Genomic DNA, 14,970 nt, shown 5'->3' with positions numbered 1-14,970 from the left:
ATGGACTTGAGGACACGAGGAGGGGGAAGGGAAAGCTGGGACGAAGTGAGAGAGTGGCATGGACATATATACACTACCAAATGTAAAATAGATAGCTAGTGGGACACTGCCACATAGCACAGGGAGATCAGTTCGGTGCTTTGTGTCCACCTAGAGGGGTGGGATAAGGAGGGTGGGAGGGAGACGCAAGAGGGAGGGGATATGGGGATATATGTATATATATAGCTGATTCACTTTGTCATACAGCAGAAACTAACACACCATTGTAAAGGAATTATACTCCAATAAAGATGTTAAAAATAAAGAAATGAAAAATTTTTTAAAAATTCTTTTTAAAGTGCCATCATACGAACTAAGAGGTGGTACAAGCATTTATGAGAAGGAAGTTCAATCAAAAAAGGCTTCCCCAAGGGAGTACCCCATGATTCATGCAGTCATTAAAGGCCAATACATGGTAACCTTTTCTTTATAATAACTAACATTAAATTACCATTGTTTGAAAAAAAAAAGATGATCTTTCCCTGGGCAGGGAGTTGGATTCTAAGGACCCTTTCAATGCTGAAATTCAAGAAGTCAGAAGTCAGAAAATATCTTTATTCTATTATTTCCCACCAGGTACTTTTTCCTGGCTCTCCAAGGGACATACGGGAAGTCTCCGATCTTAAAAGCTCAGAAAATTGACAAACTCCCCATGGACAAAAGAGAGCTGGAAATCCAGAGTTGGAGAAGCCGGCAGAGGCCTGCCACTGTCCCTGGAGAGGCCCAGCCCACCCACCGTCCAGGGCCACCTGCCCCAGAACAGAGCTTCAGAGCCAGCACCCCAAAGAGCTCGAGCCCTGTGGAGTGCAAGTCCAAGGAGGACTGGGTGCTGCCCGGAGAGAGATGCAGTGGGGACCACATAAGGGATGACCCGTTCTCACGGGACTCCTGGGCTCAATTCTCATCTGGGGAGCACCTTCTCCTGGAGCCTAGTAGGATGACGGCGTCCGGAGCCTACTCAAGTGGACAGACGAACTCAAACCGGCCCTTCAGCCAGGGCAGCCATCGCCGATCCCAGAGTTCACTGACAATATGAGGGGCCTGCAGAGATCTGCACAAACTCAGAGGAGGCCGCTAATCACTGGCTTAATTAACCACGACTCTTCCTCTTCGTGAAGGGATGAATGTGGCCGTCTTATCCTCTTCTCCCCACCAGGCTTGACTTCCTTAGAGGAAGTGCTGGCCCCAAGGGGTCTGACAAAAAAGGACTGGAAACCAGTCGACCTCTAGTTTTCTCCTGCTGCCAGGCAGCACTTCTTGCAAAAGGTTTTTTATAAGGAGGCTATATTTCTATTGCATTGAGGTTTTTTTTCATTGTTTAACCCAGAGACATTCTTTGACCCTCTCGATAAGTACAGCCTACAACCCAATGCAACTGGGCCATCAGTTTCCCAGATGCCAAGAAGTGTAGCAAGCCAGCCAATATCTCAAGATCTGGAAGTTTCTGGGCTTGTCAAACCATCACGTCACCCCTCGGTGTCAAGAGTTCAAGTTTCAGAAGAGTCTCATACACACAAGTGCCTCATCTCAAGTGTACTGCAGGGATGGTCATGTCGGGGTTAACACCCCTTCCCTTCTCAGAGTTGGGTCTGCTCTAAACCAAAGAAAATCACATCTAAAGATTAAAATCAGATTTGAACTCAGAGCCACAGACACTTCTGAGGGTCATAAGGCCCCAGCTAGTGTAAGAGGCAGAAAGAACATAAGCATGTGAAAGCGAACGGACATAAGCCCGTGAAGCAGAAACTCCACGCTTCAGCTAATACGCTGCGTGTCCCACAGTCTGGGGAATCTACCAAGAGGGCGTGGGCAGCACTCTTCTTTTAAAGATATTTACTTTATTTATTTTTAAATAAAAGTACAAATATGCCCCACTGTTCAAAAGTTTGCCTTAAGCCATTTCACTTTTACAAAAGACCTACATTGGTACCTGTTGTTGCTAACCGAAAGAAATCCAAAGAGTTGAATTTCTTTCTGCTTTTACCCCCAAAAAAAGGTGAAAAGTGAAAATAGCGCTCAGCGTTTATTTTGCAGCCAGCGGTTATAGAGCACTGAGCATTGAGTGGCACCACCCAACTCCTTCCCCAGGAACTGCACTCAGCATCTCAGAATCAAACCTCCATAGCTTTGAACTGTGTCTAAGCAGCTGTGCTTTACCTGGATTTATCCAGATATTTTGTGCATCCATTAGCAAGATGTGTCCTAAGGTAATTGCTTCTTTGTTTACGCCATTTCAGCTTACGAAAATTTTCATACTAACGCTCTACTTTCAGATAGCAGGGGAAACATGTACCCATTCCTCATTCAACTCTCAGAAAAGGAAAACTCTTAAGATCAGACCTTTACACAGCTGCACCCAGAATAGACGACCCGCATGACAGAGCAACTCTGAGCCCAAACAACAACATCTGAAAGAGTAGGACCAGTGTCAAACCCCATTGATTAAGCTTATCCCAGAATATCACAGGCTTCAGCTGAATTAGGGAGAGCCAGAGGAAGTCTCACTTCACAGGGAAAAGAAGGATTACATAGACTTCTTATCCCTAGAGGTCGTAAATGCCAAAAATGCAAAAGAGCTCAAAACAGTGTTGGAATAAAAGAATGGATGATAGGATTCTAATACACTGTCAAGAGAAGTGAGGTCTACCATGGGCAAGGATAGCCTGTTCCTAGTCTTTTAAGGTGAGCCAGGGAGGACTACTGAAACCTCCCGCCTTAAGGTGGTGCCTATAGATGTCAGGCAAGAAGTACAAGGGTGGGAACAAGTGTGGCAAGTTACAGCCACCCCGTGAATTGACTTATCACTTGAGCAACTTCTCAGCAGAAGTGCCCAAAAAGAGCTCAACAATCAAGCTGGCACATGGCAGACTGAGCTGGTCCTCTGACCATCCTGCTGGCAAACCTTAACTGGAAGGGCCATTTGGGACATCATCCTAGAGTCAATATACTGGATCTCTTTCACTGACTTTGCCACATAATGATGCCAGCACTGACCAGCTGGTGGGTCTTCAGGGGAATCCTTCATGAGGATTGCTAGAGGAGGAGCAGATAAACACATCAGGCAAAGCAGTAATGACATAAATTGTCCCAAATGAGGGGACTGAGCCAAAGCTTGGATCTCAGGGTCCTTCCTTTCCCCCGTATGATTCCTGCTCACTCCTGAAAGCCAGATGAGACAGGTAGGATGTTTCAGAAAAGAACAGAGTCGTGGGAAGAACACTGGCCTCAGGAGATGGGGGTGGGAGTCTTTTCTCTGCCCCGTATTCTCTAGGAGCTAGGAGCACTGACCTAGCATGCTTCACCTGTAAACTAGGTTAGAACTGCCCTACCTCCCAGGCTTGGCATAAAGATCAAGTCCAAATTACACGGGGTTGTTAAAACCCTTTGAAAGCCGTAACACCCTTGATAATAACACAGGGATTTTTATTCCAGAGCTAAGAGGAAGCGAGGTCATGGGAAGTTGAGAAAATATCGGACCCCTGTACCTAAATGCCAAAGCACACCCAACATTCTCCTGCTGCTCTCTTTCTTGCATGACCAACTATCCCAGTTTGCCTGGGCTTTTCCCAGTTTTAGCACTGAAAGCCCCACATCCTGGGAAACTCCTTAGTCCTGGGCCAACCAGGCCAACTGGTCACCTACTCTTGCCCTTTTTTGTTAAAGCAAACCAACAGTGACCGTCCAAGTACCATCTTAGGGGAAAGGGTTATAACAACTATTTCTCTGCAATGTATTGCTAATGACTGTACTTAATACATTTTTATACGTTCATGACGTTTTACAGATTGACTGGAAATGTACTGTCCTTTATTAGAAGGAAAAAATAAACATGGTTTTCCATTGTTGCCTGCAGTCTGAGTACTACTGTCCATCCATCCTTCTTTACATTCACTCATTTATTCATCTATTCATCCACCCGTCCGTCCATTTATCTATCCAATAAACTTCTGTTAAGCCCCTACTAGATGCCTGACAATGTGCTTGGGGCTGTGAGGGACTCGATCTCTTTCTAAAGAAGCCCATAGCCTTGTTGGACATAGGATATCAGGAACATCATTGATCCAACAAAGAGTGTGACAAAAACCTAAACGGCTGTAAGAATGAGAAGCAGCGCACATAGTCTCCTCTCTCTGAAACTGCAACCTGGATACTCCCCTCTTCCTGGAAACCAGACACCAACCTCAAACTCATATTGATTAGATGCGTCTTTTCATCCACTCATTCAGCAAATACCAAGTGAGTGCCTGCTGTGCACAGCACCGTGGTGGGCAGCAAGGATAAAAGCCCCGCTCCTGCCCTCAAGGGACTTGAAATCTAGAAGGGGAGACAGACAATATTCAAGGAAATCAATATATGTGATGATCAGACACAGTGAAAGGGAGCAAAAATGGGGAGGAAGGGAGGAGGGAGATTCAGAGAAGACCTCTCCAAGGAGGAGACGTTTCAGCTGAGACCCCAACCATAAAACAAGACAGCAGGGAAGGACCATTCCAAACGGAGAGAATTAAGTATGAAGGCCCTGAAAAAGGAAGAGTTTGGTATATTTAAAAGAAGAAGAAGAAGGAGGAGAAGGAGGAAGGAGGAAGAAAGAAGGAACAAGGAAGAAAGAAGAATAAGAAGAAAGGTCAGTGGGACTAGAATGCAATAAGCAAGACGAAGTGCCCCATGATGACGTTAGTAGTAACGACTGTATTTGCTTCATGTGTGCTAGGCGCTGATCTAAGTCCCCATTATTATGTAAACCTCAACGCAACCCTTCAAGGTAGGTACAGCAGTCCCCCTTATTCTAGGAGATTATGCGCCAAGACCCCCAGTAAATACCTGAAACCACAGATAGTACCAAACCCTACATACACTATGTTTTTTCCTATACATACATACCTATGATAAAATTTATAAATTAGGCACAGTAAGAGAATATCCAAATTGCTGGCATCACTACTGTTGTGTTTGGGGGCCATTATTAAGTGAAGTAAGGGTGACTTGGACAGAAGACAAGACCCTCTGTCACTTGGTCCCTACCTGCCCCAGGACTGCAATACCAGGACCATCGATCTGATAACTGAGACTAGAGCGCTACTAAGTGAGTAATGGGGGTCGCATATACTGCTCGGATACGCTGGAGAAAGGCATGATTCATGTCCCAGGTGGGAAGGCACAAGATTTCATCAAACTACTCACAAAATCATGCAATTTAAAACTTACAAATTCTTTCTAGAATTTTCCATTTGGTATTTTTGGGCCATGGTTGACCACAGGTAACTGAAACTGTAGAAAGCAAAATCATGGATAAGGAGAGGCTACTGTACTATTATTCTCCCCTATTTCAGTCAGCTTCAGCAACATAACAAACCACCCCCAAAATAATTCATGTACTCACAATGCTGTGAGTGGGCAATTTGGGCTGGATGGCTGGGATCTCCTTCCACGTGGCCTCACATCCTCAATGACATCAGCCGGGCTTGTCACATGGCAGCAATGTCCTGAAAGAACAGAAGTTGCAAAGCCTCTTGACACCTAGGCTCAGAACTCACACATTATTGCCACCACATTCCTATGGAAGCAAGTCACAAGGCCAGCTCAGTTTCAGGGGGGGTGGGAAAGTATACTCCACCTTTAGTGGGGGAAGTTGCAAAGAAATTTGAGATCCTATGTAATCTACCCCATCCCATTCACAGAGGGAGAAACTGAGGCAGAGAAATGTTCCATAAACATGGCACAGTAACACAATTAACAACTGGGGAGACGCCATTCCAATCCCAGGAGTCTGAAACCAGAGCCCATACTCTTAGCCACAGAGCTCCACAACTGTGAGATGGCACTGGAGGGGCAGGTAGGGACCAAGTGACAGAGGGTCTTGTCTTCTGGACATTCTCTTGAGAGACAAAGTAATGCGGTGCTTAGCAAACCTGGACTCCATCCCCCCTCTGTCACAGACCGGCAATGTGACCCGGGGAGAGACCACACCATGTTCAGCTGGGTTGTTCACCCAGACAGAAGCTTCAGTAAGTAAGATACCAGCACCTAAGGGGAATTTGTGCCTGCATGGCCCTAAAATAGCTCCCCTGAGCTGATCACCCAGCCAGAACTCTCCATTCTGCACAGAGAGCCCCCAGAAGAAATCAATCACATAGGAGTGAATTCTTCCAGGTAACCAGTCAACAGGTCCCCAAGGCATCTGGGACCCGGGAAGGGTTCCATGGATGAAGGAAGTGGGACTGTCATCAGGGGCAGGCCCCCGAGCAGGCAGGCCTTGTGAGGGCACTAGGAGAAGACAGCGCCCAGCCCGGACTTCAGGCCGCCAGCAGCGAGGATTCGGGCATTTTCAGATGGGAGCCAGATTGGGAGCCTTTTTGTTCCAAGGTGTGCTGGTGCCACCTAGCATCTAGCATCGGCGGAGGAGCTGCCACACCTGAGGATTCCTCCTGCAGCTGGAGCAGGAATAACAAGGCGCAGGGGAAGCCGAGCCAGGAGTTGGAGGCCAGGTTTCAACTCTGTCCCTGCCCACAGTTTCTGCTGTGACTCTGGACAAAACCCTTCCCCGGGTTTCAACCTCAAACTGAGGTTCACTCAGATTCCCCAAACACTCAGGGTGGGAACTGGCCTGGTTCTAACATTCTGTGATTCTAAAAGCTATTTTGGGGAGGCTGGTTACAGTAGGGGAAGGACCTCTGGTAAATCAATGTACTGTTGGCGCAGCTGTTTGATTCTTGCGCGTGCGCATGCGCACACCACACACAGAAAGATCCCGTAAGGGAGGGAGCCAGTGGTCTTGTTCTCTGATGTGTTCCCAGTGCCCTGCACATGTCAGAGCTCAGCAATATGGTGACTCTTGCTGTTGAAGAAAATCATAGATGGGGGCTGGTTTCAGAGAGAGTAGAGAAGGCAGGAGGGCAGCAACCCTATTTGGGAAGATAATGCACCCGGGGAGGCGCCACGTTGCCTTTCTGAGATCAGTAGGTATTCAGGAATTGCAAACACCTCAGGAGCGGGCAGGGCAGCCGGCATTTCCAGCTGTCAGGACGGAGCTGCAGCCAGGACGCTTCTCCCTCGCACACTGTCAGCTCGCTCCAGGTGCGAAGGGGAGGACGAATAGGAAATTCACTCTCCTATAATCTCTGTCAATACCTCCACACCCCTCCGCAAACGTAGCTGCTTGCTGTGTAAATAAAACACCAAGACCAGCTCCAATACCATGCACATCACCCCCCCTAAGCCCCTCCTCTGACCCCAAATTTAAACAGCCACCGTCTCTCCCCTGACTCCGAGGCTATCGGGGGAGCCAGCCCCTCGCAGAGCAGGGCTGGAGGAAGGTAAGCTCAGGCACAACAAAGCCCCAGACCACCTGGGAGGCACAGTATCCTCAGAGCCTGTTCTCAGACCCCAGTGCAGCAAAGGGAGGCTGCCTGACAGACACTTGACTGAACTTAGAGAAAAGTGTTCTTTCTTCCGTGTCTTGAGCCCTTCCTACCCCAGCTCACCCATGTTCCCACAGGTTGACGTGGGAGATATTCCTTAAGAGGCTGATGACAAAACTGAGGTGAGAGATAAGTGGCTGTGAGCACAGTCACGCAGTAATTTGGAGCTAGAGCAGAGACTGGAATTGGGGTCTCCTGACACCCCCCAAGGAGGACTCTTCAACCCTCTCATCAGCTAGAGATGAACTAGCAGTCCCTTCCAGCTCTGCTTGGACGTTTAAAAATGAGAAGATTAACCCAAAAGGGTAAAATTTTAAAATATCAGGCCACACGGCAGGTGAGCCAGCATAGATCTGTTTGACTATGAAATTCATATCGCCCTGTTTGCAAAAGGGCAGCCTGGGGGGTGAAGGATGGGGCTGTACCAGTAAGAAGTCACCTCTCGGGGACTTTCCTGCTGCTGCAGTGGTTAAGAATCCACCTACCAATGCAGGGGACACAGGTTCGAGCCCTGGTCCGGGAAGATCCCACATGCCGCGGAGCAACTAAGCCCGTGCGCCACAACTACTGAGCCTGTGCTCTAGAACCCGCGTGCCACAACTACTGAGCCCGCACATGCGCCACAACTACTGAAGCCCGCGTGCCTAGAGCCCGTGCTCCACAACAAGAGAAGCCACCGCAATGAGAAGCCCATGCACCACAACGAAGTATAGACCCCACTCGCCATAAGAGAAAGCCCACATGCAGCAATGAAGACCCAACGCAGCCAAAAATTAATTAATTAATTTTTTTTTAAAAGTCACCTTAGAGTTCTCTGGTCGGCAGAGGCAGAACAGAATTCTGAAGCTCCCCTAGCTGCTTCTTCTGAACCTCCAATCTTGCCTTTAAGACAACCCACCATTCCCCCGCCACACACACACACACACACACACACACACACACACACACATAAACGAAAAAGCAGCATTTGTCCCTTTTACTGGATGCAAAAGACAAAAGTGTGAAGAGCAGCACACGTTTGCTTTCCCCACTTGTAACAGACTAGTATGTTGGACAGTGAGAGTTCTCTTTCAAGAAGGGAGTACAGAAGCCCTGAGAGCTTAACGATTGCTAGGCTTCTAGCCAAGTCCTCCTCTTTTTAAGGAGCAAGGAACCAGAAAAGGCCCCAAGAGGGGATGTGAACTTGCTGGAGGTTGAGGGTCACCTCTGCTACCCTCAATTGCCCCAGGTGGCCAGAGGAGAGAGATTTAGAAGATCTGTTCCATGTTGAAAATGGAGGGGCTTCCCTGGTGGCACAGTGGTGAAGCATCCGCCTGCCAATGCAGGGGACACGGGTTCGAGCCCTGGCCTGGGAAGACCTCACATGCCGCGAAGCAACTAAGTCCGTGAGCCACAACTAATGAGCCTGCATGCCACAACTACTGAAGCCCGCATGCCTAGAGCCCGTGCTCCACAACAAGAGAAGCCACCACAATGATAAGCCCACGCACCGCAGGGAAGAGTAGCCCCCGCTCACCGCAACTAGAGAAAGCCCGCACACAGCAATGAAGACCCAACGCAGCCAAAAGTAAATAAATAAATTTTAAAATATATATTTAAAAAAAAAAAAAGAAAATGGAATCTCTGAGGTACCCTCAATAGGTGCTTTTACCAAATGGGCCCATGGGTACCCTTCCAAGCAGGACCTCATGTCACCCTCTTGGCCTCACCATCGGCCCAGGATAAACCAGAGGATGTCATTCAAACCACGGGCTTAATGATCATCATGATCTAATGTGAGATCCCATCTTGGTAATTCATCTAGTTTAACAGGTCTTGGGGTCCTTCATCCCGAAGATAAAGCAGGCAGGGTGTCAGGACAGAGCGAGGATATCGACATCTTTGGCCAAAAGACCCTTTCTTTAGAAGACCCTTGCTTCACCCCTTGGACATGACTGCCTACACATCAGGCAGCTCTTGTACAAATAGGAAATATCAATATACACCCTTTCTTCTGTTCCCTGAAAATGATAATGTATTTTTCACTTGGCTTCCTTGTCCCATTTTATAGATGGGTAAACTGAGGCTTGATACCTTTCCCAAAAGTCAACAGGCAATTATGTGGCTAAGAGCCAAGATTCAACATCGAGGAGCCCAACTCCAGGGCCCAAAATATTAACCTCTAGGTTACACTCCTTCCACAATGCAGTGAAAAGAGACCTGACTGAATTAAGAGTCAGGAGATCTGATTCCCAAATCTGCAAATTTCTTACTGTGGGACTTCTTCCTCTCTCACTCTTCTCTATATGTAAAATGAAGAGGTTGGCCTGGAGACGACTAAGGCCACCACATTTTTCTGAATTCATGATTCTCCTCTGTAAGAACACATACTCAGTTGACTCCTAAATGCCCTTGAAGCTTCCACTCAAGCTATCAATAAGAAATCTTTTTTCAGTAGATGTGCTTGAAACCAGACTAATCAGCTTTTCAAAAGGATAATTAAAGCCACTACTAAGTCAACTGAAAACCTGCTGACTGGCTAAGCACTAGCAAACCACAAACATAGTTGGAAGGTGGGGGGTGGGCAGGGAGAGTAAGCAGGTGGCAGGGAAGGAATGTGAAGGATATTAAGATAACTCCCGGGCTTCCCTGGTGGCGCAGTGGTTGAGAATCTGCCTGCCAATGCAGTGGACACGGGTTTGAGCCCTGGTCCGGGAAGATCCCACATGCCGCGGAGCAACTAAGCCTGTGAGCCACAACTACGTAGCCCACGGGCCACAACTACTGAGCCCACGGGCCACAACTACTGAAGCCTGCACGCCTAGAGCCCATGCTCCACAATGAGAAGCCACCATAATGAGAAGCCCGCGCACCACAATGAAGAGTAGCCCCCGCTCGCAGCAACCAGAGAAAGCCCACGCACAGCAGTGAAGACCCAACGCAGCCAAAAATAAATAAATAAATAAATAAATTTATTTTAAAAAATAAAAATAAAAATAACTCCCAAAGGAGATAAGCAAGAGCTGTGTGTTCTATTTATGACCCAACTCCTGAACCAGGTGTTCAATGAGCCCCCATCGCCTGACCCTGACCTACCTTGCCGAGCTCAGAGCCTGCAATTGAGGGAATCAGGCTGCTTGTCATCCTAAACACATTTTACACTTTCTAACCTCTGTTCCTTTGGATGGGCCACTTCCTCTGCCTAGAATGCCTGATCAAAGCCCAAATCTCAAATTCAGACCTCTAACGACCACTTCTTCCATAAAGCTTTCCCTAGTCACTGAACTCTCAAACCTCTCTGCACACCACTTATGGAACTCAATACAGACTCGTGTCTTTTTTTTTTTAATCACTCCTGATAGAATGTCAGAGCCTGAAATCACAGGTCATTCCAGGGCTAGAACCAAGCCTTGGCCAATGATAGTAGCAGACTGGCTGATAAGAATGTTCTTTCATCTAGTCCTGACTACAAATCTAGGAGACAGAGGTGGGGAGAGACATTTCCTCTGCCTCTCTCATACCATGAGGTCTCTGTCTCAGCCTCCCGCTCTTCTCTTCCCTATAGGCAAAGACCAGAGAATGATCCAATGGTCAGAGTGCCAGGAAAATCAGTGATTCTTGACGGCCTATATCTTAAAAGAGTTCCAGACACATCTGAGCTCTCCTGTGTCTCTCTTTCCTCCTTCCATGAGGTCAGCCAGCACACTAAGCTGAGACTCGTCTCATGGAGAAAGCCAACCTCTCTTTCGTTCCCTTTTCTTTCTCCTACTTTGGTTCACTGGGCTCAGTTATAAGTAAATTATTTTTGTTCCCATTCTGCTAATGTTGCTTGTGGTACTAGTCTGGGAAGAACGGAGTAAGGGGAATTGGGAAGTGGAGGCCCACAGAGGGGAGAAATGATTGTCCATGTGGGATGCAGACATTCCTGAGTTCTAAGTCCATGATGCCAAAAATAACATCAAACTTAATTCATATTTTTAATCCCCATTTAACAGGTAAAAGCAAACTGAGACTCGGAAAAGTTAAACAGTTTATCCAAAGATGCTCTGTTAACAAGAGACAAAACTAGTGTCCCAAACCCCAGTGGGATTCCCAGCCCACTGTAATTAACAACCAGGGCAGCCTGGTCTTACGGAAGCGTCAGGGCATGTGATTTGCCAGAATAGTCCTGTCTCATCAACTCCCTCAGGCTGTACTTCCAGCTACTTAAACTTTCCAGCCTCCTCCCCTTTCAGCTCCTCCAAAGGCGCCCCCTCCAAACACTGACACAGAGCCTGGGAGGACTGGCACCCCGGACACCACGTTGACATTGGCCCAGCTCTAATTACAGCTCCAACAGCCTGCACCAAACCTGTAGACAAACCACACCTGAGGCACATCAATTTCTGCCCCAGCTGGCTCCCACCATGGGCATGTTCGCACTGTTTTGCTCAAAGGCGCCCTGCCTGAACCCCTGATGTGGGAGGAATGCACCCAGCCCCTTTCCACTTCTTATTCTTAATTAGAAGTTCCGTTAAAACCACTACAGCAATGAGGCACACCCCAGGCAGCAAACTGCAGAACAATTAGCACGCCCCTCAGGTGGCTAAACTGGCCTGGCCCTGGTCCGGGCGACAGAATTGCACCGAAACATACAGCCTACCAGGAGGCTCCCATTTTAAGTGGAAAGAAACAATTAGTCACACAATCTATTGGGCAGTTAGAGCTGTAGGAAATGCTTCAGTATACATAATTTAGAAGTTTGCCAGGGGGTGAGATATATGCAAATTATCTCTTACCTAAGGCTCACTATGTTTGTAAGCAAACTTCTATCCCTGCCCACCCTACAGCCCGATGCTGTTAATGGTGTGTGTGTGTGTGTGTGTGTGTGTGTGTGTGTGTGTGTGTGTGTGTGTGTGTGTGTGTGTGTAGACGCCAGCTGCATAAAGGGACCGGTTATAATTATGTGCCTGGTTCACTGTGGACCCGAACAGCCCACTCCTGGAATGTGGTAAATAATCAGTGGGGCAAAGAGGTTATGGAGCCCCCATCTACCTCGCTGCCACTTTTGGAATCCCCAAGCCACTAATTAAAACCTGCCCCTAAGATAGCTCATGGCCACGTCACCCTGGTGATTCTGAGGAATGAATAAAACGAGCAAATGGGAAGACCAGAAAGACCTCTCTGAACACCAGGAGAGTTGCAGAAAACCACCGGAGGATCCCTGGCCTCTTTGTGAAGCCACACTTGGATTTCACAGGCAGAAGCATCTCATCTGCATTCATCATTCCTCTCCCGTTCTTGTGGCTGAACCATTGCGCCTTCCGCGGGCCGGCACTGCCACTATAATTAATATTCGACTGGCATTTCCACTGCGTACTCAAAGCCTGTTCTTTCAGCCTTTTCAAATCCAATTCAGACCAAAGTCATCTTTGCCCTTGCAGTTTGGTTCGGGCGGCAGGGATCGTTAGGATTGCAGCTTACGGTTTATTAGCATTTATTGAACAGCCAAGGAGCCCTGCACGATACCAGTTGTCACTAGGTCTCTGACTCCCAAACTAAAATTAACAAGCCAGCGGGACACCAATTCTGGGGCAGAAAGGAGGCCGTTTCAGTGAGAATTATTGTTTATGATTTTTTCATACAAAACTATGGATGAGTGGAGCCTTTGAAAAAAGGGGCAGTCAGGCTCATAGGATGCAGCCACTGTTTGATCACTCACTTGAAAGTCTCCACAAACACCCTTCTGGCTTCCTCATTTGTGGATCTAGAGGAAATGGTAAAGTATAAGGAGGCCTTGATTCAAATCCTGAACTAGTCCACTACATGACCTTCTGCAAATTACTTCCCAACTCAGGGACTCAGCCTCTCACATTCAAGATGAGAGTTAAATGGGATCAGTGGTGGTTAATCCATCTCCTTGGGGAGATGTGATCAGGATGGGGTAGGTTCCCTTCCCTACATTACCCAGAACAGCTCTCATTCTACCTGCTTCATGTACCAGGCTTTCCCCCAAGATTGGTTAAAACTCTTCTTTTTGATCTGTAGACTGCAAGTTTGAAGCCACTAGATGATCTCTAAAATCCTTCATAGCTCTGGAACGTATGAAGTAGTAAGAACTGAAATGGTGTAAGGAACCCACTGTGCCAGGACAGAGCAGCTGTATATTTTGAGTGATGAAGGAGACACGAGGGCCAAGGAAGAAGCAGATTAACACGGAATCCCAGCAAAGCAGAGAAAACACCCAGAGATGATACTAATGACTGTAGATAGAAACCCAGAGCACAAGGGAGCTGAGAACTGATTTGAGTGATGTGTAGGCTTTCTTTAATAACTAAGATAGCTCAGCATCATTCTGTGGCAGATTTCCTGGGAAGATGGAAGGCCCCTTTATCCAGGCTGACAGGTCCAGACTGATAAGACTTTCTTCCCCTTCTCTCTTGAATGGATGCATTGCTCACCCATGCAAGCTTTGAAAATAGGGCATATATCAGCTCCTAGGCTGAAAATCTTCTAAAGACAAATTCTGAAACCTAAAAGAAATCTCCATGTGTATTCCAGGATGAAAACAAATGACTCTGGTTAATGAAAGCCTGGCAAACCCACACAACCAGCAACAACAGAAAAAGTTAACTTTTGAAACAGAAAAAGAGAACATCAGCTCAACTTCCAGTTAAATGAGGTGGACTGACATACACATTTACCTCCACTTTCTCCTAAAATCCCACTAGAATATGAGTTAAGGGAGTAGAAAGGTATAAATCCTCAAGAACAAAGAGAAAGGGAGTGAACTAAAGACAAAGAGGAGTAAAAAAAAAAACTTAGGAAAATGGAAAAGAAATAAGGGAAGGGTAACTGGATTACACTTCAGCTGTCTTCTCTCTGCAAAGGACCTGCAGGGTGAGAAACCAACATGAATCCCAGCAGTGCCTACCAACAGACCTCAGAGGTTTGGGAATCAGAAGCACCAGGTAACTCTGAAAATGGGGATCCAGGGAGTAGAGAGCTGAAAACAAGGTGTTTCAAAGCCTGAGCCAGCTCCCCTACCCCAACCAGTGCAGACATGGAACCTCCATTCCCCAAACCAGGTGGGAGGTTGAAATGAAGATTCTGCAGGAGGTCCCATGAGCAGAGCACAGGCTGAGAGCAAGGTCCTCCCTGATCAAAAGGTTAGGCTCTCAGCTCTTAGAATGCGGGCAGCCCCAAAGCCAAGGCCCCTCCCAAACAGGAGATTGGAGAACTCTTTTTTGGTAAGCTAACTAGCCCAAGAGAAGAGATTTTCAGGTACTACCATCAAAAGAGGGCAGGCAGAAGACATGGAAGCAACCTAAGTGTCCATCAACAGGTGAATGGGTAAAGAAGATGTGATATACCTGAAGAAAAAGAACAAAGCAGGAGGCATAACCTTCCCAGACTTCGGACAATACTACAAAGCTACACTAATCAAAATGGCGTGGTATGACAAAAACACACATATGGATCAACGGAACAGAATAGAGAGCCAGAAATAAACCCACACACCTGCAGTCAATTAATCTTCGACAAAGGAGGCAGG

The 14,970-nt window shown here is 47.2% G+C and overlaps 1 protein-coding gene and 1 long non-coding RNA gene across 8 annotated transcripts in view; one reads left to right on the top strand and one right to left on the bottom strand.

The window, feature by feature from the left end:
• The window catches only part of ATP10B (ATPase phospholipid transporting 10B (putative)), a 298,840-nt gene extending 294,949 nt beyond the window's left edge, over window positions 1–3,891 (top strand). For 3 of the 4 annotated variants that reach the window (XM_082378751.1, XM_082378750.1, XM_082378752.1), the window contains one exon: window positions 616–3,891. In XM_082378751.1, coding sequence (XP_082234877.1) covers window positions 616–1,075 — 460 coding nt within the window. In that variant the 3' untranslated portion in view covers window positions 1,076–3,891. The remainder of the gene's footprint in view (window positions 1–615) is intronic. The other variant, XR_014241061.1, reaches the window with a different exon arrangement.
• LOC309622728 overlaps window positions 1–14,970 on the bottom strand; it is a 150,086-nt gene that overhangs the window by 25,991 nt on the left and 109,125 nt on the right. For all 4 annotated transcript variants that reach the window (XR_014241077.1, XR_014241078.1, XR_014241079.1 and 1 more), the window contains one exon: window positions 5,420–5,522. This is a non-coding gene — a long non-coding RNA (uncharacterized lncRNA). The remainder of the gene's footprint in view (window positions 1–5,419; window positions 5,523–14,970) is intronic.

Source organism: Balaenoptera borealis, assembly GCF_965194805.1.
Source record: "Balaenoptera borealis genome assembly, chromosome: 2".
Classification (NCBI taxonomy): domain Eukaryota; kingdom Metazoa; phylum Chordata; class Mammalia; order Artiodactyla; family Balaenopteridae; genus Balaenoptera; species Balaenoptera borealis.
This window is presented reverse-complemented; position numbering and strand designations above follow the sequence as displayed.